Here is a 23,401-nt window from a genome sequence, read left to right on the forward strand (position 1 = left end):
GGCCGGCCGCGCGCCAATTTCCCGCTCAAAATTAAAAGGGAAACTTAAAAAAAATAAAATAAAAACGACTTCCTCGCAAAACATGCGAAAGAAAAATTGAAACATTCATAGAAATCTGTGGTAGCGAAAAGGAGAACTCGAAACGTTTCGAGTACAAAGCTTATTCAGGTACAAATATCCTGTTGATTTACCATTCTGTTTGGGCTTCACGGAGAAAGTTGTACGCTTTAAAACGCCGTAACTTGGTGGCCTACTGACATACAACGAAAGAACTTTCCAGTTCTGATTGAAATGAAAAGCATTGCTGTCAGTGCTAGCTTTTCGTCTCAATAACTTAACAGTTTCAATGACAGTGTCGCAAAGCCAGGCTGAACAAGTACAAAGTTTTCTAATAGCAGGTGCACACCCATCGTTCTCCTATTGGCGAGTTTCGTTGTCGGCAAGCTAGGGGTATCCTCGTATCCTTAATTTGGGTTGGGTGAGCTTGGCGGGGCAGTGTTTAGTCATCTATTTATTAATTTTTATTAATATTATTTTTAATTACTATTATTATAAATATTAACATTTACCTAGCGGCAACGTCGGCGATATTGTGAACCAAACAATAATGAAAAAAAAATCACCCTGGTTGCCAACGAGCAAAACAATGTTTGTGCACGTTAACGGAAGTCATTATTCTCTATATTCAGCGCCCTTGTTTACAATTTTCTTTTTAACAAACACGTGAGAAAAATACGTTTATTTCAACTTTCTTCTGCAGGTAAGGGACCTGTCATTTTTTCCTCGCCATGGGGATGGAGGGATATTTTTGTGGGGCGATCGCATAGTTTTCAGGAGCAACAAAGGGGGGGATCAGTCGTTGCCAACGGAGTTAAAGAGGGGTGCTAAAGAAAATTGACCATATCATGAAAATATTACAGAGCCTTATAGAGGGTCAGTGAACTTCAAGGACACAACCAAACTCCCCTTTCCCCTCCCCACAGGCAATAAATAAGGACGACCATTTCCCAAACACTCCCTTTGAGAGCTGTCCTAAGTAGGCTCATTGTATCCCTGAAAAAGCAACACTCTCTTGATTAAATCTTAACAAAAACATTAGTTGGCGAGAATCACAAAGTAACCCTATGTGTTGTTGTGTCCTTCATTAACAGAAAAGGCTTAGAATTAGACTTGAGATGCAATGGAATGAAATCAGCACCCCAGCTGGACTCAGTGAAAAAGTGAAGAGTGAATATACTTTCTGTTTCAAGCAGAGAAAATATTGATGACAAAAAGATCTTGCTTTCATGAGGCAGTCAAATAATGGTTCATACCCATGGGGTCGCAAGGGATCCTGTTACTACTTTCTCACCCCCTCAAAAAGAAGGAAAGAACGTCAGACTGAAAGCCCCTGAATGATAAGTTAATCCACCTTCAGGTTCCTTAGGAGAGAGAGAGAGCAACAATGAGGGTTTAATGCAATGAGATGATTTTCAAGGATTCAAATTAAATTTACAAAATTTGAAATCCTGCCAATATCAACATGGTACTGAAGCGAGTGCTTGATGAGGCGAGAAGAGTCGAGCTTAGGCCTTATTTCTTTCGAGCGCTGCTACCAATCACGTTTTGCTATTCATTTATGTTCATGCAACCCTCATGCAATAAAATTAAAGGCCAATAGTCAATTGACAAATATCGCATGTAAAACCAATTGAACATATGTACAAGCATTGTCAAAAAACAAAAGAACAAAGGGTCGAAACGTAATTAATGACGCGAATCAGACAAGGTGAACTTCCCAGCTAGCTATTTTCGATTTCGATCTCGTAATCGACGAAAATGAAATGGTCAGACTGAGAGAGAGTCAACAAACAAGATGCAATGAGCTGTAATAGCAGCAAAGATTTAGTGTTTTATTGTTGTTAACGACTGGTTTCGAAACTGACAACAGGTGGTTACGCAAAGTACATAACAAAACACGTACGCACGAATGACACACGTCCAATTTCCGGCCATGTTAAATATAATCTTTAGCTGTATACAAGAAGAGCGTTTTAAAATAACTTATCCAATTTAACGTCTGTTTGTTCTTACAATAGCGTTTTTTAATCTTTATCTACAACTAAGTTTTATAAACAGCATTTACAAATGATTTGTATATAACAATGGCCGACATTTATCTGCTTTCAACGCGTCGTTATTACCCTTAAAGATACACTGTATGTACAAGAGAAGCCGATTATTGCTGCTAGAAGGTCCTAACGACAATGTATTGCAATTTACAGCAGCCTTTCGAATCAAACTCTTATTTTGAAGCATAAAACTACTTCAGGCGATTTATCCCAAAGGGATTTTCATTTAGGGTGACAAACGACATCGATCTCTCAACAGTGAAATTCAAGGGCTAGCCAATGGCAAGTTGATAGTCGACCGTAGCTGATGACAGCTCACTTCCCAAGGGCATGTCAATTTTAACTTGAAACCATTTCCACGTTGTCGATGGCAGAGGAAAATAGCGACAATACAAGTAAATATCGCATATAACGTAAAGCGACAGGTTCGTATGGAACCCTAAGTACATGTAAATGGAGGTTCATACCAAAACGCCGTGAACGATTCGGTCATTTTTAAGTTCTTGAAACCTTCTTGAATGGCCTTCTCCTACTCCAATTATCCATTCTTGCTGCTCCTCACTTGAAATTTGAACGCATTGTTGAGCTCGTCGCCGATGGCTTGTAGGATCTGGCCAACTTGTTGCGGAGTTACATTGTTATTATTTAACAAAATCTCCTCTAAATTCGATTGCGTCACAGTTTGTTGGCGGTTTTCCACATGGTCCGATGATCGTGTACTGTTCACATTTTCGCTTCTTCTTCTCAAACTGTCTTCTTGCTCGACAAAATTAACATCGCTAGACGCTGTGATTCTGCTTAGAGATGACTCCATGATTCAGTATGTTTATATTCTACAGCACAGATTCAAACCGTCACGAATCTCGACAGGAGCAGTCACGAGTAAGTTTCAGCTGGGGTCCTTTCAGCTAACGCAGCACTCAGTTCTCGAACCCCTTTTAAAATCAAAACTTCGTTTGCGAACTGTTCAAATGTATCTCAATAGACGATTGTTAATGTACAAAATGTCCTCTTCTGCGACCCACTCAGCCGGCAACCGGCGAAACCACTTCTCTTCTTGAATATCGGGAACACAACAGCCGTGCAAATCGTCAAAACGGTGGCAATATAAACTGCGTATCTCCCCTCGGGAAAGGCTGTGGTCCTCAGAAACTGTATCAAACGGTAGAAATTATCTCGGCGAATGTTAAATCAAAGATTAGATCTCCTCGCTATTCGAACTCGACTCTTCACCTTCAATAGTAAATTGAAACAAACAATAGTTCCCGGCGATCCAAGAAAATTTTTAACCCCGAGAAAAATGTGGTAAAAATAACCTTGACGAAGCAACGTAATCAACCAATCAGAGGGCTGAAAACAGGGACCTGATTAGGCATGTGAGGGGAATGTGTGTTTTGGTCGTTTTTGCTGCGAAATCACATTTAGCACGCGTCTCCCGCGTGTTATCGTTTTCGCTGAATCAGACCTATATTGGTCCAATACTGGCACTTGTATAGGACAGCATATTTTGTCCAAGGATCCTCCTTACGCCCCCGCATCCAAATAGGCCAATGAGATCACTGTAATTTTAAATGCCTTGACAAGGTTATAAATATTCAGTAATCTCTAATTTCTGTTCGGCTTTCTGGACTGCGGAGATGGATGAAGGTAATTTCGATTTTCCCACTTTTGAAAGCGTCAAATCCTTCAAATCACTCAGCTTTTCGAAAGCTGGATTTTCTCTTTTATTTTCTTACCATTGAAATTCGCTTGTAGGCAGATGGGGAGAAGAAACGCCTTCCGAACAGTACACAACGAAGACTTTATAGTGCGAAGGAAGAAGGGACGAGAAAGTGAAAGCGCGTGTGGTCTGTGCGAGTAAATGCTCAAAAAAATTTAAAGCCCCATGGAAAGCCGACACAAACTGCCCAGCGCGGATGATTCGCCGATTGCCCAACAAGCCAAGGATCTAGCCAAAGATTTCATATCTTACAGACTTGGAAATAACCCAATCCCTGTATCGCCCACTGCTGCTACTCTACGCAAACTTGCCGATCAAATCGAGGAGCAATACCCTTTACTATTGAACCATTTGTGCCACAAATTAAATATAACTCCAGCAACTGTCTATCAAACGTTTTTCGAAATCGCCAGTGAGGTATTTGTAGATGGAGTTAACTGGGGAAGGATTGTAGCTTTGTATGCCTTTGGAGGAAAGCTGGCTATGTATTGCGATCAACACCATATGAAAGAGCTTGTTGGATCAGTAACTGACTGGGTTGGAAGATATGTTGGCGGCCTTTGTGAATGGATCGAAAACCATGGTGGATGGGTGGGTAACTGGTTTAAATGCGATCTACTTCGTACTGTCTTGTGTTATATTTTTAGTTTAACTCTGTGTCCTTTACTTGAACCCGAGGCAAAAATTAACTACATTAAATACCGCTTGGATATTTTTAAAACCCCGCCGACTGACATTGGAGGTCGTAATAATTCGAAATTCTTTCGTAAACAAAGAAAGGTTTAAGACTGTATGTCGGTTTCAGCTGCTACTGACTGGTATTTATAAATAATAAAAGGCCTTTTTCTTCTAATCAGTCGGGGACAGGGAAAATTTCGAAGATTCAGACGTCATTACATCCTAGGCGCTGAATAGTGACAAAAAATTCAAACAAAAGAACCATAATTGCTTAGCGTGTTTTTTGTTGGATAGGAACATTTTTAGAATTTTTCTCACTGATTGCGGGAAGTCGTCGCATGTGTGGAGGAGTATTTGAAATGATTTGTCATATTTTAATTATAAAATACGACCTTCACGAAAATCACCTCTATGCCACCCTGTGGATGATCTCAGAAAATGTTCACTTAACTTTTGCGCAAAACGTATTACCTGAGAGCTTCAACGTACAAGATGTTGTACATGTGTACATTTACGTAGTACGTCCTTGTGCAAGATTAAACCAATCATGTTGCCTGCGCGAACTGATTAGAATTTTCACATGGCGGGTCACTGATGAAAAAGCCAAAGTGCTGAGAAAGCAGTTTGCAAGCACAGTCGTAAGCTTTCAGTGACAGATGTGTCAAATTCTTTGGAATCTTCAGCAGTTAATCACAGCATATTAACATAGTTTTCGTTTTTGTACAATCGACAGGACTTGTTCAGCCTTGTTTTCAGTTTTCTAATAATCTAGAAACTTCTTCTCCTAAGAGACTCTTTTTAAAACAAATTATGTCTGGCATGAGAAGCGTTTTTTGAGAAAGGTAACCACAGCAATATTGAACAGCCCAGGCATTCATGTAAACAATGGAAACTATGCAATTACCAAAGAATAAACAGAATTGATTTTTATTTGACTGAAAATAACAAGTCCAGATCAAAGTTCAGTCTGTTTTGAATATTTTTATAAATCGAAATATTCAAGTCTCTTATAAAATGTTTTGGAAAAGTTAGCATGAATATCTAAAGTAGTCAACTAGTTGAAAGATTTCATCAAATACTGTAAACCTTTTGATAATACTTTTGCTGGGACATTTATGGTTGTTAGGTCAGATTTTTTACTAAATATGTCCCTTTTCTGGTGTATTTATATGAACTAATTGAGTCTGCAGCATAGCTCACTTAATCTGCTGAAGAAAACGTGATCTTTATTTTCTGAAAATGAGCAAAAGTGAGGGAAATCTTTTCTGTGTTAAGAAATTTTGAGGTTGCTGATAGTAAGAATAGTGGTAATTTTTGTGGATTTTCTTTGATTTTGGGCAATTCTCATCAACTTGATTGACTTAACTTCAAGACTGGGATGAAGAGATTAAGAGAAAATTTTTTTGCAGGGGGGGTGGGGGAAAGAAATGCAGGGACATGATCCAAAATCAGGCGTTGCAGCTTTTAGATTTCCTTTGGTTGTCAGTCAGCATTTGTGTTATTCTTGTGTGGGCTGCCATGCAGCCATCCAAATTTAGTGGTAATCAAAAAGTGTGGGTGTCTGTTAGGAAATAAACTGGAATGCTGAAAAATGCAAATCACATAATTCTCAGAATATTTTGTTTGATCTAGTGCCATTTTTATGTACTAGAAGACCATTGAAACAGAACCATATTAAGTCTGAAAGATTCTAAGATTAGCATCCAGCGTTAATCCTCTTACTTCCAAGATTTACCAAGAAATTATTTCTCCTTTATACAACATCAGTAAAATCTCAAGTAGACAGGTGATGAGTATAAATATAGAAAAATATTGACATGGGTTTATCACATGATACAACTCTTAACTTCACACCTAACATTAAAAAAAAAAAGAATGGCAGACAGAAAGGAGAAGTATTATTTTCACTCAAACCTGCTAGCTATGTCTATTTTGCCCTTATCAGAATTGCAGGCTTTTATTGCATATAACTCAAGAATTCTTTAGGGCTGCTTTGAACACTTTGTGGCTTAAGAAAATGTTTTCTCCATCAGGGAAACATATTTTTATTAGCTTTGAAAACAATTCAATCACAAAGTATGCTTTGGTGACTGGCAATAATAGAAAACCCTGTTGAGTTTTAAGAATTGATATTACAATTCTTTTGTGTTTTTCTTTTTGCGATGTAATAAATCCCTTATTGACTTAGCATGTTCAGTGAAGACAGCTGGATATTGGCCTCGCTGTCTTTAAAATCACAAAGAAGGATTTGCATAGCATAGCATATTTGCATTTTTGATTGGTATTTATAACATGTGGAGTCTTGATGATAATAACAATAATAACAATAATAATAATAATAATAATGATAATAAAAATATTAACAATAATAATAATACACTTTATTTTATCAGGTTTGACCAGAAGGAAACAAATTGGAACAAATATTGTAAATAAACATATTGTTTGCAAAATCCTACCTGGCAGGAGACAGACCACTTGACTGTATAGGAAAGAGATTAACTTAAGGCAACAGAGATAAAGTAAATTTAGTAACAGGGTGAAGGACTTAAGCCCAGGATCACCAGGTTACAAACCGAGAGCCCTTAATCCACTTGGCCACACTGCCCCCTTACTATTAATTAACTTTACCATAAATTGACATTATGTCATTTCTTTTAGGAAGGCCTCCATAGACAATTTAATGACAAAGGCGAAAATGCAGGATGGTGGAAAGGTGTCTTTCTCACTACACTGGGACTTGGCACATTAGCAGCTTTTATGTACAGCAGATGAACCATCCAACCTCAAAGTGTGTGTAATGTGTTTGTTTGAGTTTACTTAACTAAATTGCTGAGTGTCTTGCATGATCTATTAAATGGGCCTTTTATTTTCATCCATTCATTTTATAAGGCATACTTCCTGTTTCTTAAAATATTTTTCTGCTTGGCTGACAAATGGGTTTATTCAGATATAGCATATTGAAACATCTTTTTATAATTGAGATTTTGATCTTAAGAGTTTTTCGTTAAACAATGTTCCCACCATAAAATTATGATATACACTAGTCTAAAGGAAAAATCTCTTCAAAAATTCATTTTTTGTTAGTGACAGGAGACTAAGTAAACCAGTGATGAGTTCCTGAATCCCTGTCCTTTGCTTGCTCCTTCAATAAGTAACAATTAGGACAAGTCAAGGGTATAATACACCTGCCAAATTTTCATGATGTCGAGGAAATCTGACAATTAGTTGCATGTATGTACTTCAGCATGTCCCAAGACCTCTCAAAATTTCCTAAGACAAACCAAAGAGTTTTCTCACTTCATGTGAGTGTAGAAAATTAGACAAACAAAGTAGTTCTAATTGAGCAAGTTTTTTTGTTGCTACAATTTTCAGTTGAGTTAAGTGAATAAAAAGTTTGGTGACAGGTTTTGGCCATTAAGTAAAGGTGTTTTCAAAGTGAAAGCCTACCAAAAGAATTCAAACAACATGTTTCCCCTTGAAACAGATCCATTTGCAGCACCAACACAGTTTTAACATCAATGCCAAACTTCCATCACACCTCACTCAACTTAATTTGGTAGCAGATGTGAAAATCAGGTGCACATGCATTAGTCTTTGATATGGAGGGGTGAGAATCGCTCCTAATGAAGTGAGGATAAGCAGGTTTAGTATACCAATGTTTACAGTAATTCACATTAAGAATCAATGGCAGTTGAATAGAAAAAATTTGTAGTTCAGGTGTGAACATGTACAGTCCAGGTGGACTTTAGCACATATTTGTGTTTACAACTAAAATTTTTAGACACAGTTGACCATAGTTTATATCATCTGTTTTGAAACTAGTGTTTGAGTTTGTTTGAATTATCGGTCTAGGGTGTGACATATCATTTGACCAGGAATTTCATTTCCTGTTTATGTTTTTTATCTTGCTCACACACAACTCTGTTTGTGTTCCAGCTTTAATATTGTCCTAGGTTCAACTTCCAGCTTTCAGAATTTGATCAGTGCATCATCACAATTTTGGCCTCTGATTTGCTTTCAAGGCACAGCCCTCTTTAGCTCCAATTTTAGTAGTCCACTTGACAATGAATTCATTGAGCAATGTGTAAGGTATACCTGCTGACTGTAAAACTGAAAACATCAACCTTTTCCATAGGGGACTTTGATTCTCATGTGCTAGTCATCAGTCTGTCACATTTGTCCTTTGTTCTTCACTGCACCTTTAAATAACATTAATTTGAACTTTGACATTCAGAACCAAACTTGTGATGTTCTTTCACCCTACTAGAAATTACTATTGTAATGGTAATGTTAAGCAGACAAAAGGAATATGGATAGAAATCTGCCAGTCATTATTTAGGAGAATGACCTTGTAAATCCTCTGAACATCAGTACTTGCTCAAGAGATCTGCAACATGGTTGACAGTAGTAAAGATTTCCATAAAAGCCGGTTGGTGGTGATCTACTGCTACCTGTCAGACCTCTCACTGTGGTCAGTTAACCCTTTAACTCCCAGAAGTGACTGTCATGTAACATCTCCCTATGATATGCAATGGTTTTTTAGCAAATGGTTATTAATGAGAATACCAAAACTTATCGGGAAGAAGTTTTTGTCTTGATCTTACACCAACTTCTCGCGACTAAGCAAGAGGAGAGAATTAACAGTCAGATCTTGGGAGTTAAAGGTTAAGTCTTAAGCTCTCGTGTTTGGGTATCACCTTACAGCACAGCCGCCTATTACAACATCGGCAGTCACTAATGGAATGGTCATTGAAAACCCCAGCAGTAGCCTAAAATACCATTGCAATCAACAGTGCATTTGATTGATTTTCAGTTGTTAGAAGGAATTTCTTAGAAATTTTCAGTTGTTGAAGGAGCATTTTTAAAAGGCAAGGTTATATGGATATGGAAATCTCAACAACATGAAAAAAAAATTAAATGTTGGCAGGTATACTTTGGCCATCATCATTGTTTTATTCCAAGTTCTCATGTACTCAGGATGGTACATGCATAATTTCCTGTTAACTTAAAGGCAGCTTTAGCTTGTTATGTAGAATTTTATTGTCACTAAAACTCCTTTTAAAATAATTATTTGAGAATATTCAGTTGCTTTCATTTAATGCAAACGTATTGTAGTAGAATAGTTATGTCTATGCATATTGCCTAGGTAACATTAACAACTTGTTTAAATTTTTAATATCATTTAAAAATTTGTTCATACCACCTATTGAAAAGTGAAGTTAAATCTTTTTTTGATTTTCAGTAATTCTCTGTAGGTTAAGGTATTTCTTTTCTTTTTTTATCTCAAAAGTCATTTTGTGTCAGAGGTTATTTATGGTAAAGTGAGCAAAATTTTATTTATATGTGTGAGATTTACCCTTTAACTCCCAGAAGAGATTAACATGCAACTTCTTCCTATAATATCCATTCACTAACCAGCAAACAGGTGATGAGACTACGAACTCATCAGGTAGAAGTTGTTGCCTTGATCTAATGCCAAATTCTTGTTAGTAATTTACAATGAAGTGTTTAGCAACAAGACCAGAGAGTGAAAAATCAGAGCTTGGGAGTTAAAGAATTAACTTTGATAATTTACAGATTTTGAATGGATTGTTGACAAATCATATATTCAAGATACTTTAAAATCTCTTTGAACATGGCAATTTACTAACGAAAATAGTTAGCAATTTGAACTTTACTGAACAAGGTCTATTTAAAGATGTTAATTGTAGTATATATATATTTAGCAATTTCCATTTCATAAGATAGCAGTTTAATATATAACACATTTTAGATTTTAAGACACTGATTTATAATATCGTTGCATTTGGTAATTGCCTGATTATCAGATAGTTTGTTGACACCTTTCCCTTCCTCTTTGTCCATCTCACTTCCCTTAATGAGGTCATTTTCTTTCTTTATAAAATGGCCTCTGATCAGAGCAAGCCCAGAACTTTCTCAGAAATGTTCCTTAAGGATTGCAAACAATCAGGCAACATAAATTGTGTGAATCTGTATAACTATCCATCTCAGAGCATCCAAAAAATCATAGTTGGGTTTTCAGTGTTCTTTTTAACAATCTAGATATAAGTTATGTGCATTATCAGCACATGAAAATGTAGGCCTTTAGGCCATTGACATATTGTATCAGTATTCTATATTTCAAGTCCACCCAAAGTGGATCACTGTGAGGTAGAATAAATATCTACCATTGTAAAATATTTTTATCAGAACTGGCATAATGATGTAAAATACTGGCACACCTTTTTGATAACAAAATAAGTTAAATGGAAGGGGACCTTATATTATGACAAGCATGACAGCCACTATGATGAGAACATTTTCAAACAAAGAACTTGACAAGCAAAACCAATAGCTGTGCATATGGTCATGAAATTCAGTTTGTTTCCTTGACATCTTCTGCAATACAATAATGTGTAGGTTTTGACGGCAAAATGGCTGTCAGAGGCAACCCTTTCTGCCAACTGTCAAACATGAAAGTTCACCAAAAGGTTAAATGGCATGTTGTGATGAGAAACATGCTCATGACAAGGCAATCTAAATGTCAAAATGTAGTCTCCAAATTTCTGTTATGTCTCACTGAACTGAAAATCTTAGTAATTCAAAAACAGATGTAGCACTAATCCAAAACCAGACTGGATCTAAATTGTGGAGCTCCAGAGGAAAACAGTTGTTGATTGGCCTTGCCTATAGATACAATAGCTGTCATTCTGTAAGGTCCCTTCTGATACAGCAGGGGAATATAACCAGCAAACTGGTATTGACTTTTGTTGTTGTTCTCAGTCTTTGCCTATATCCACATTGTTGAAAATTATACTTCCAAGAAAAGGGGCTTAAAATATATAATTTAATTAGAAACAGGTACTGAATTAAGATCAAGTATAGAACCACACAAAACAAAAAGGAAAATAAATTTCTTTTTCAGTACACTATTTTTGAGTAATTATGGTTCCTCTTTCAAAACATCATGTACTGTCCCAATACATCATTAATATAGTTGTATTACCAAAAAAAAAAAAAAAAGAATTACATGTGAAAAGTAAGAAATCAGAGATTGTGATTCAGCAAACTTTGTGTTCAGCAACAAGACCTTTTTGAACATTTTGCAGTTCACCATTAGGGGTGTCTACACAGGTTGATCACTCTCCCTTTTTACAGGTTTGAACAAAACAAGGCTGCTGCTTAGCACTCGAACTTTTAATTTGAAGAGAACCAGCAGGTGGTAACACTTGACCATTGATATTTTAAGTACACCTTGTACAGTACTTTACACAGAGTATGATCCCACCTGTTTCAATATATACACTACAACCTAGCTTAACACTCTTTTTAAGAGAAGGGAACCAGCATGTGGTAACACTTGACCATTGATATTTTAAGTACAATTCTTACAGTACTTTATGCAGAGTATAATCCCTCCTGATTCAATATATACACTACAACCTAGCTTATCACACTTTTAAGTGAAGAGAACCGGCATGTGGTAACACTTGACCGTTGATATACAATTCTTACAGTACTTTATGCAGAGTATAATTCCACCTGATTCATTATATACACTACAACCTAACTTATCGCTCTTTTAAAGTGAAGAGAGCTGGCATGTGGTAACACTTGACCATTGATATTTTAAGTACACCTTGTACAGTACTTTACACAGAGTATGATCCCACCTGTTTCAATATATACACTACAACCTAGCTTATCACACTTTTAAGTGAAGAGAACCGGCATGTGGTAACACTTGACCATTGATGTTTTAAGTACACCTTGCACGGTACTTAACGCAGAGTACAATCCCACCTGATTCATTATATACACTACAACCTAGCTTATCGCTCTTTTAAAGTGAAGAGAACCGGCATGTGGTAACACTTGACCATTGATGGTTTAAGTACACCTTGCACAGTACTTAACGCAGAGCCGCCTGGTTAGCTCAGTAATGGTAGAGCGCCAGTCTGCTGTGCGGGAGGTCAAGGGTTCGAGCCCCAGACCGGACCAACACTCAGGGTCTTAAATAACTGAGGAGAATGTGCTGCCTTTGTAATTGTACCAGCAAATGGTTAGACATTCAAGTCTTCTCAAATAAGGACTATAAACCTCTAAACGTCTCCTGCATCTTCAGTGTTACATGCATGGTCAGCAGGGGACGTTAAAGAACCTACACACTTAACTGTTGTTTCATTGTACATATCATGCATGGGCTTGGTGGGTGAGTGAGATCAAATATGGACTGATAGCGGCAGCCAGAGGCACCTTTACAAGCTGACATTCGATCTCACTCAATTAAAATTGTAAACCGCCTTGAGACAGTATGTGATATGTGCGGTATATAAATACACATTCATTCATTCATAATCCCACCTGATTCATCATTTACACTACAACCTAGCTTATCGCTCTTTTAAAGTGAAGAGAGCTGGCATGTGGTAACACTTGACCATTGATATTTTAAGTATGCCTTGTACAGTACTTTGTGCAGATTATAATCCTACTTGATTCAATATATACACTACAACCCAAGATAAAATTATCAATGACATTTGCTAACATTTCAGTGTTCAATTGATTAAAAGAATCTTTGAAAATATTTTCCACTAACTCTTGCAACCTAACAAGTAATTAGTGGGTGACTTACTGTATTCAAAAACAGTAATGAAATGATTACTATAATAGTAAAATTTTCATTCTATGATACATACATGTTGTTTATTTATATTATAGTAATAGGACTGAATGGAGTCCAATTTGGTCAGTAATCATACGAGTGATTAACAAAATTGGACCACCACAAAGCTGGAATCCAATTTGTTAATCACGAGTATGGTTACAGACAGAATTGGACAACACAAAGTCCTGTTACTAATAAATCAAAACTATGACAAAATTTGAGAAAGAAACTAGACATTGGTTATACATTTTCATAAAAATATCAACATTTAACTCACTGAAATGCAAGACAACAGCGCGTGCTTGTGATGCATTCTGTCCACTTACACAGGCATCAGATATGTGAACTGTCCCTTTAACTGTCCTATTTCACAGTCCAATTACAAGCATGACACAACTATGCTGTCCTATTGGTGCTCAAATCAGGCTGGTGATAACCAATCACATTCAAGAATTTTGTTATAGTTTTGATTAAAGTTTTAATGTAGGGCTGGTCTTCTCTTTTAATTGTGCTACTACAATTGACATTCAGTGACTGATCCAGAAGTAGGGCCCAAAGTTAAGGAGACTTCAGAGTTCATCCAATAACCGTTTACACCCTAACAACAGTATGCATAATCTTCATGCTGTTCTCTTTCCATCTCCCAAGGTATTGACAAGGAGTCAGTTTGTTCATCAATCAAGAACTGCTTTAGTGGGTTATAATTTCCTTATGCATATGACTTTAAGTTTGATTCAGGGGTAATATCATGAGGAGAAATTAGATGGTGGTCACTCTTATAGATTACAGGGTTAACTGAACTGGATCTTCCACTGTTAACCCTCTTAATCCCAACCCATAAGTGATTAACATTCACCTTCTCCCTATAATATCCATACAGGCAGCAAAAATACTAATACTGAACACCAAACTTGCCTGACTAATTTAAAGAAATATCTAGCAGCTAAAGTGGAGAATTAACAGTCAGATTTTGGGTGATTTTGGGTGTTAAAGGACCAAAAATGATTGGATCAGTCACTTGGGTTTGCAAAATAATATTTCTCTCACCATCTCAATAGAGTCATTTCCTAGTGCTTAAGTTATGCTCCAGTTTTAGTTGATACAGAACCTCAAAGTATGCTATAACACCACCTTCTGCAAATATGATTTTGATAACCCCTGGGCTGTGTTTAAAAAAATACTGATCACATTGAGTACTATATGGAATTTCCTCATTTGCTTTAAGTTGCCATTGCAATTACAAATTTAAGATGAGTGATCTTGCATAGTAGCAACAAGAATTCATTTCAAATCAATACTAAATTGTGCTGGATTTTAATGTTGTCCTGAGAAAAACATTAAAATGAAAGTAAAATTTAATGCAGAACATACAATGTAGTTTGGATTTCCTTTTGAGACAGCATTCTGTTTGTTTAGCTTATTTCATCAATTGAAGTACAGGAGGGTCAGTGGTGGTGTATAATCTTTGTTCTGTCACAAAATTCCTGCTGATTTGTTTTTTTTTAACTGCTACATTCATATAAAATTCAAACAAGATCTTTCATACTGAACAGACAGTTTTAGCTGTGTAGGAGCTTGGGGTAAATGAAAGATATTCGTGATGTACATTATTGTTGTCATTCTTCACTATATGAAATTGCTAAAAAAATTTGGTGATTCAGGTGAATGATTTTAAAACGATTTTAAAACAAGTTAGTAGTTACAGTTTCTTAATGGAAAGCAAAAGTGGAATGACTTCTTTTTGATAGAGACATCCAAAGAAATACTTCATCTCAAAATTATTAACACTCATTATTAACAAAATGCTTTGTTTAATTAAGACAGTTTCTGAGAAAATGGTCAGAAGTCACACTTGGACCATGAGAAATTCTTTCAAAGACTTCTTGAAATACAAAACTTACAATAGTTGCTAAAAGTCTTAATTTAAGTTCCCATCCACTTTTCTTCAATTATATCTAAAATTCTACAATGAATGACAACAGTGGATTTCACTTTTCATGAGTCACCTTTTTAGTCTCTCTCTCATGAAACATGACTTATAATTTTACCAAAAACTTTTATTCAAAGTAATTCATTTTGGGATGGGAACTCCCATGCTCTCTGGTTTAGCCCTTTAACTCCCTGAGGTGATCAAAAGGTAATGTCTCCCAACAATATCCATACATTATCCAGCAAACAGGTAATAAGAATACTCAAACTTATCAGGTATATGATGATTTTAGATATATGAAAATTCATATATTTGCACTGCGGTTTTTTTTTTTTTTTTTTTTTTTTTTTTTCAGGTCCAATTTACAACTACTTGTTTCAGTAGTGTTCTTAGCTGCGAGGATCTCTTAATTTCATCTCTCCAACGCAGTGCAAATATATGAATTTTCATATATCTAAAATCATCATTCACTTGGATGTTTATTTGTACCCAATTCATTGACCAGCTCCCAGTTGGCTTGTTAGCTCAATTGGTAGAGCGCTGCACCGGTATCGCAGAGGTCATGGGTTCAAATCCCGTACAGGCCTGAATTTTTTTCAGGTCCAATTTACAACTACTCGTTTCAGTAGTGTTCTTAGCTGCGAGGATCTCTTAATTTCATCTTATCAGGTATATGTTGTCATCTTGATCTAACAAAAAATTCTTGTAACTTGTTTACAAGGAAATGTGTCACAGCAAAAGGGGAGAGGTAACAATCTGATCTTGGAGTTAAAGGGTTACAGAAGTCAATCAAACAATCTGTACTACTAGCTGTGGATTAGAATTAAAAACAAAAAACAGACCTTAATGACTTAAAACTATATCTCTTACTCAGGTAGTGGATAACAGACAGAAAAAGTATTTGCTAAAATAAAAATTCATTGGATTTGATAAAACAGAGGATCAATTTGTAACAAGGCTGCTAATTTTCAATAAGTACAGGTAATATAATTTTACACTTTGGGTGGAAGTTATTTTGTACTATCTCTCTTCTGAGGCCAAAATTGAAGCTAAAAGTTGTTGGAATTCTTCCCTTTGATAAACCTGTTCAAATACAGGTGATTTTGTTCTTGCCTCTTCGACAGAAAACCAAGCACACTCTTCATGCACACTGCTCTGGACATGAGGTGATTTAGCTGTAATTACTTCTTGTTTCACCTCAGGCACAGGTGAAGGCAATGAGTTAAGTGAAATGTTGCAGTCCTGAGGCATTGAAGATATTCCTCTCAACTGACAGTCCTCTGTTATTACTATAAATTAAAACAATGAAAGTTGATATAACTAAATCACATAGACATGGAAGTTCTCAATTCTAAAATTCTTGCATCCATATTCTGATCATAAAAGAATTACACTAGAAATGCACTTTAAAAATCAGAAACACAGTAAGTTAGTCACTGAATTTCTGTGACCCATTAAAACCCTTTGTTAAAGAAAAGTCATCTATACTGACCAATACAAAATCCTCCAAACTAGCATCATAAGATTAATTGTGTGGCACAACATACAGTAAAGAAAATCAATAAATGTGATCTAAAGATCCTTTTGTTCTTACCATCATCATCTTCATTCCTCTTACGCTTAATTCCTCTTCTCTGTGCATCTTCCTTTTGACTTTGGGCTTCATCTTGGGCCACCTCCACCATATCAGGGACCATTTGTCCATTTGTCAAGATGTGGATGTCCTGTTGGATCTCCTCTTGGCATCGTTGCAGGTCCATGCCACTCATCAAGTCACTACATTCATTTTCAACAGCCTCTTGCTCATTTGATGCCTCAAGAGAAGGAAAACCTTCTACTGAAAGTGATAAAGAAATTATCTTTTCATCAATTAATGTACATCTCCATTTCACAAATTGGCCTGAGTGGCTTGAAAACGAGCTGGTATAATTAATTCAACAATTAATGGACAAACAAATTTAGAGGCAAGTGCAATGCATAATTATAATAAGTAATATTGCCTTGAACAAAGCCTTTCTAAATAACTTGACAGCTGCAGTGGCCACATTTAACAAACTGAAACAGGAGCATAAAGAAAGAACCAGAGGTTCATATTACCATGCACCAACCTTCATCAATACTGTGCTTTGCTTCCCACTCAATGGAAGTATTTACTGCACTCATATCCTGAGACAAATTTAACTCTTCATTGTCATCTGAATGGTACACACACAAAAAATACCTCACAATATCACCTGTGAAAAAAAATTAATATGACACTTATAGAGGCTGCAACAGGTTAGTGATTAATGTAAACTATGTGCAAAGATTGTCAACAAGTACCTTCTAAATCATGTCATGTAAATTGATTAGTACTGGTTACCACTAGTAATAGTTTGCTTCTAATGCCAAGGAAAGAAGGATCAAACCTCATGGGTATAGCTAACATAGCTTTATGCTTCAAATCTGTAGACAGAATGCTAACACTGATAAGCCACCTTGCTTGTTGAAGCCTCAGTACTTTTTTTAACGGGCATTTTTCATCACTTTAGAGGGCAGAAGGTTTGTGCTGCCTAGGTTTACCCTGGCAAAGGAGATCTGCTACAACCACCCCTTTGATGGAATGCCAGGGAAGAGTGAGGTTATGAGATTTTGATGGTACCCACAATGACCTAGCTAGGTCTAGAACCCAGACTCTTCAATTCAGAATTCACTGCATTGAGAACTATTGAGGCCAATAATTATGTCTTACTTCCTTACCTTTATGGGGATTCAAATTATCATCATGTGGTAAATCAATCCAGGGGCAGTTTTTCACTTGATCAGGGTCCAGTTTGATTCCTGTTTCTTCTTTCAATTCTCTCACAGCACAGTCGACAGCAGGTTCAAGAAAAAGACCTTTGAAAAGAAAAACAACTGATCATTAACTACAAAACAGGGAAGACATCCATTATCAATTTCCTGACAAAGGAAAGGACAACTTTAAAGTAATAGTCTTTTTTGGTGTCTGTTTTTACTGCTGTTGTTTTTACCTACCCAAAGATGATGTGGTTTAAAGGAATGTTATTCTAGAAACTCCTATTAAGCACAATTTTTTTTCAAATGGAATAACCCCCATCCCTACAGGAAGTCCATTCTTTAAAATAATGTAAGATTCCAAAAAGTTGATGCCAACCTGTTGAAAGCATGCGATGTTTGAAGTTTCCTTTGGGAAGACTCCAAGGATGGTAATAATCCTCTGAGTACTGAACATCACTTGCTTGTCTATGTGCAAGTTCATCTAAAGCCTTAGCCTTGGTGAAAAAACCTTCATCAGTAACAATCATATTCATTTTTAAAGATTTATTTTTACACTTCTTGTCTTTCATCAGGAAGGTACATGTACTTAAGTTAAGGTAGATTTATCAACGACCATTATCATTTTTTTTATTTACCTTCAAATATTTGCCAGCTAATTTGAAGGCAGATAAGAAAACCAACTTATGTGTAAATTAAAGTGCAATACTTGCAGCTGTCTACAATCTGGCAACTGCCAAAACTGTTTCACAATTTATCATTAATTCCAAAGTAGCCACACACATTTGTAAGTAATAAAGAGAAGAGAAGAAATACAACAGACCCATGGAAAAGCCCTCTCTCTGATAAGCCCCCATCTCTGAGCCCTACTATCATCCGCTCTCTAATACACCCTGCCCTCCAATAAGCTCTACTCTCCAATAAGCTCCCTGCTTAGTGGGTCCTACTTTCCAATGAGCTGGCCCTCCTTTATAATGAGCCCTATGATGAGTACCCCTTTCTATAGCCTAGCCATCCAATCAGCTCCCTCTTGTATAACCCTCCTCCATAATTTAAGAGCTCCACTAGTCAACTTTGGAGGGCCCCAGGAGGTTTCTTAGAGCATTTACAATATCATGTCTACATTATTCTGTAGTACTTTGTACCTTCAGTGATTCAAGATCATGAGGGAGAGGGGTACTTAACACAGAACACCATCTCTTGTTGAACTTCCACATGTGAGAAAACAGCTGATGAAGAGCTTCTTCGTGCATTCCTGCAATATTTTCAACTTCTTCCAACATCCATTCACAAATGTGTTCTGTCAGGCTTGGAATATCCAGTGATACAGGACGACCAGAAACCTTGCGACGAAAGTACTGTGCTAATGCTGCAGCCACATTGACAAATGCTTGGCTGGAAAGATACCGCTTTAGGAGCACTTGAAGTAAACTGCATGTATATCAAAAACCAGTTTAGTTAAGGATGGAAGTTTTCAAAATCAGAATTAACCCATAAGGTGCAGGTGCTACTCGCAGATTTTCACTTATTAGAAAAGAACCTCAAATGACTGTAACCTTGATTCTGGATCTTGATAAAGCAGTACAACTCCACAGCTTGTCAAAACAGGATCTGGTGAGTCAGGAATGATAATATCTGCACATCTCTCGGCCTTAAGAGCAACCTTGCCCTTATGATCAGTGTAACAGGCATCAAGACCAACTATACGATAACCTAATACATTACAAGATACAAACAAAGTAAAAACATAATCAAGATCTATAAACTCATTACAACACAACATTCAGTATCCACATTCTCCAAACTCTTCTCTATACATTTCCTTTAGGACTGAAAAGGAGAATTTGCCTAATGATCAAAGTTTCTTAGAATTGCCATCATTTTCTCAATTTTTCTGATCATAACAAATAGTTCATTAGTATTACTGTAAGAAGATATTAGAAGCTGGTCCCTTGCAGGGTTTAAAGGATTAAATAACTAAAAACATATACTTATTCAATATAAACATAGCAGCAACTTAGTGGATACACAACTTACCAAATTTGCAACTTAAGCTGCAAATTTGATTGCCAAAAAGACACCATGGCATGAAACCTGTTGCAGCTTGGAGCACTGAATGTGGCATATAGATCAGATTTGCCATGATTATTTAAGTTTACCAAACCAATGGTATACCAACTTAAAATTTCATATTTTTTCATTAAGTTAAATAAAAGTGTTTTTTGTTAGTTCACCTGGCTCAAGCAAAACTAGGGACATGGTCCGAGTATTGAAAATGTTACAAGTCCCAGGAACTCTTGTGCAGTACAAAATAAATGATGACTGTGTATCTCCAACAACAGCAATGTTTTTTTTCTCCTTCCAGATTTCAGCGACTGTCAAATCTTGCCGGTGTTCTAATGGAAGGGCAAATGTACTTCCTTCAAACTGTCCTTTGCTAAGAGGGTACTCATCTGTGCCCAGCTTTTGTCTTTTGTTCATAATTGCCTGATTCCAGGATTGGTCAACTTCTTCCCTGATAACACAAAAACACAAAAGTGAAAATATTATCATGATTTTAAATAATAATGGATAAGATTATTTACTGAAAACATAAGTTACGAAGGTTAATGTTCAATGGTGATATTATTGACAATGAGCATTTTAATAATTATACATTAGACTTGCTATGAAAATCTGATTGGTCAAGAGCATTCAATGAACATAAAGTAGCATGCAAAGTTGGCATGATAAATGCAGTACACACAGTGTGGCATACCATCTGCAAATGATATTACTGACATTTGTCATGGTGAGTTCAGTCTGCATAGTTTCCAAGCCCCTTGCTTATATAGTATTGTCAAACTTTTGAAACTCAGAGAGAAGTGTCCTCTTTTGCAGATTGTTTAAAAAATTTATAATAAAACAATCATTCAGTTTGTTTTTGCATGATACCATGAATTAACCCTCATGCCTAAATTATCTACTTCAGCCTTAAGCTTTGGCAGATAACTCAGACCTTGGTTTTGATCATCCATTACATCATGCTATCATGATATCACTCATCCAATCATTACTAAGTATAAGAAGTTCAAAGTATACCATGGATTCAACTGTCCTCGATCACCACGAGAGTGTACCCAGGTTCTTTTAAATCCACTCATCTGTGGCATAGTTCTTTTGGATTTCAATTTTCTTGATTCTTTGTTGTTAAATGCATCTTCTGGATTGGATACTCCTATAGCTAACAGGGCTTCCCTGGCAGCCAGTTGCTGAGCTTGTTTTTTATTGGAGCATGGCACCTTTGATGACACAGTCTTGTCACCAAACTGAACACGGCTGATAAATCCAGTCCCTTGAAAGAAATATCTTTGCAATTCCAGTAAAATTTCTAAACAGCCCCATACTATTGTAAAACAAAGTCATTGTCCCAAAGGCAATCTATTATTTTTGCCATTGTTTTCTTTATCCAAGAACTGTATGCGTAATGAAGTGTGGGGCTGTTCAGAAATCTTACTGTAGTTTCTCAAACCAACTGCTAATGTATAAAAACAGAGAGCATAAAGATTGCATAGCAAAACATAAACTCTACCTGAAACAATCCTGTCCTGATGTCAAGTAATATTTAATAATAACTTTATAAATGCACCCACTAGGTATTTTTTAACACCATGATATATGTAGTGCATGTATTGTGTGCTAACACATTGGTATACAACTCATTAAGTAAGAGAATATGGAAGCCAATCAAACTGAGATATTAGTTGTTAAGTCATGATCATACGTGCACAAACATGCAAACATGCATGTATATTTGTCCAAGCACCATCATGGAATAGAAAATTAGAAGTACATACATTGTATGACAGCACTGTAAAAATAACAACCACAGCCAGACACACAAAGAAAATGAAAGAGAAAAAAAAAAGTAACCAAATGCCGTCAAGAGCTTTTGTCTTTAAACTAGGATAAGGTAAGAAGAGAAGGAAAAAAAAGAAAACTTCATTATGTAGAGACTTTTTTAATATCACCTATCTTAGTGCATGCTTTGCACAATGACTGACAAGTATAGTTACAACAAAACATCTGTTGCTCTGCTTTCAGGCTTGGGCATTTCTGTTGATGACAATTAATCTTTACAACAAGCATAAAAAATATGCAGTAGAATACATTACCATTCCATGATGTTTCATAAATGGGTGGTTTGTTCCCCCTCTGTTGACAGTTCTCCTGAAAGAGATTCTTGTAAGACAATTTGGCATCAAATTTTTCTGGAGAGACCACAGGACTCTGACTGTCTAGTGCAACAGTTTCTTGTATCAGGGATTTTTTCTCAGGTCCTTGCTCTAAATTCAAAAGCTTAATAGCTACTGATGCTGCACTTTGCTGAGCTTGTTTCTTGTTGGATGAAACTCCTTCACTCTTAAACTGTTGCCCGTTAAAGGTCATGGTGCAAACAAAACCAGACCCCTCTACTGTAGTCTCATATTGAGGAAGAGGCAATCCCATTTTCTGTGCTTTCTCCTGAATGATATTTTTAAATGATAAAGAAACTTTCCCTACAGATGTAGCCGAACTCTGAGCGACAGGTGAGCGCAAATCTTCTTCAGCTGATGGCGTCTGCTGTTTATCTTCCAGGGATTCATCCGTTGCTGGTGTTGACAGAGGATTTATGTTTGCACACGATTTATTCTGACCAACTTCAGCGCCATCGACAACGAACAAAGGCTGTTCGATCTCAGATTGTTGCAATTTTGGTTCATTTGTGTCTAGATTTGGTTCCAACAATCCTAATTCACGCAGCGCTATTTTGGCCGCATTTTGTTCTGCCTGTTTCTTGTTGCTAAACTCGCCTCCACTGGTGAAATTTCTTCCGAAAACAACCACATTCGCTGAGAAAACAGGGCTAAATCCCTGCATTCTTTCCGTGCAGCTGTAGTGAGGTAGAACTGCCTTTGATTTTTGGCAGTGAATTTGAAGTAGTCCTTTGTAATTGACCTGGGACATTTCAATCTAATCTATAAACAGGCTACAATTTTCGAAAAAAACATCAATAGAGAAGCATTTTGATGATTCCGCGAAAGTATGCTAATTTTTTCCCGAAAAAAAGGCATAGTTTTACGGTCAAACGATTCTTCAATCGGTCCGTCCGCCATGTTTTCAACCCAAAACGCATGATGGTCAGAATCTCTGACGAATCTTCTTGCTTCCGCCCCCCTCCCCCCACCCCCTACCCCCTACATAAACTATCGCCACAGAAACGCGCTAGCTTTTGATAGAACTTTTGAGAGTTTGACAGTCATTTTGGAACATATTTCCACAGCTATCCGGCAATAACTCTTCATTAATTTATTCATCAATTTACATTAATTTATGCTAACACACTTCCGAGCGTGACATGGCTTATTCGCTTGTGCATCACCATCAGATGGTATTGTCTTCTTCCTTGAGTTTGCTCTATTGAAAAAAGAAAGCTATTTTCGTCGACACTTATTTAAAATGTTTTCATCCATATCACTTAAATAGAGTATTCC

General features: G+C 36.6%; 2 protein-coding genes across 4 annotated transcripts; one reads left to right on the forward strand and one right to left on the reverse strand.

The window, feature by feature from the left end:
* The first annotated feature begins 3,649 nt into the window (after positions 1–3,649).
* On the forward strand, positions 3,650–11,444 carry LOC113679814 (bcl-2-like protein 1). Of its 2 annotated transcripts, none has more exons than XM_027196784.2 (3): positions 3,650–3,758; positions 3,867–4,422; positions 7,171–11,444. In XM_027196784.2, the coding sequence occupies exons 2-3, from the start codon at positions 3,997–3,999 to the stop codon at positions 7,282–7,284; spliced, it is 540 nt and encodes a 179-aa protein (XP_027052585.2). In that variant the 5' UTR covers positions 3,650–3,758; positions 3,867–3,996; the 3' UTR covers positions 7,285–11,444. The 2 variants fall into 2 exon arrangements, with proteins under 2 accessions (XP_027052585.2, XP_089061084.1); XM_089204958.1 differs by having other exon boundaries at positions 7,175–11,444.
* A 3,530-nt stretch (positions 11,445–14,974) lies between these two features.
* Positions 14,975–23,050, reverse strand: LOC113679817 (uncharacterized). 2 transcript variants are annotated; one of them, XM_027196789.2, is made up of 10 exons: positions 22,043–23,050; positions 20,970–21,222; positions 20,123–20,403; positions 19,445–19,601; positions 19,034–19,319; positions 18,268–18,385; positions 17,853–17,990; positions 17,222–17,347; positions 16,708–16,947; positions 14,975–16,402 (listed from the first exon to the last, which is right to left on the reverse strand). In XM_027196789.2, the coding sequence occupies exons 1-10, from the start codon at positions 22,872–22,874 to the stop codon at positions 16,134–16,136; spliced, it is 2,700 nt and encodes an 899-aa protein (XP_027052590.2). In that variant the 5' UTR covers positions 22,875–23,050; the 3' UTR covers positions 14,975–16,133. The 2 variants fall into 2 exon arrangements, with proteins under 2 accessions (XP_027052590.2, XP_027052588.2); XM_027196787.2 differs by having other exon boundaries at positions 16,708–16,950.
* Between the last annotated feature and the right edge of the window lie 351 nt (positions 23,051–23,401).

This window comes from Pocillopora damicornis, chromosome 4 (assembly GCF_964200805.1).
Source record: "Pocillopora damicornis chromosome 4, jaPocDami1.2, whole genome shotgun sequence".
Taxonomy (NCBI): Eukaryota; Metazoa; Cnidaria; class Anthozoa; order Scleractinia; family Pocilloporidae; genus Pocillopora; species Pocillopora damicornis.

Coding starts and splice junctions, on each gene's coding strand:
- LOC113679814 (XM_027196784.2), top strand. CDS start 3,997: ATGGAAAGCCGACACAAACTGCCCAGCGCGGATGATTCGCCGATTGCC. Junction 4,423..7,170: donor TCGAAAACCATGGTGGATGG/GTGGGTAACTGG, acceptor CATTTCTTTTAG/GAAGGCCTCCATAGACAATT.
- LOC113679817 (XM_027196787.2), bottom strand. CDS start 22,874: ATGTCCCAGGTCAATTACAAAGGACTACTTCAAATTCACTGCCAAAAA. Junction 19,320..19,444: donor TATCAAGATCCAGAATCAAG/GTTACAGTCATT, acceptor ATATACATGCAG/TTTACTTCAAGTGCTCCTAA. Junction 17,991..18,267: donor ACATCGCATGCTTTCAACAG/GTTGGCATCAAC, acceptor TTCTTTTCAAAG/GTCTTTTTCTTGAACCTGCT.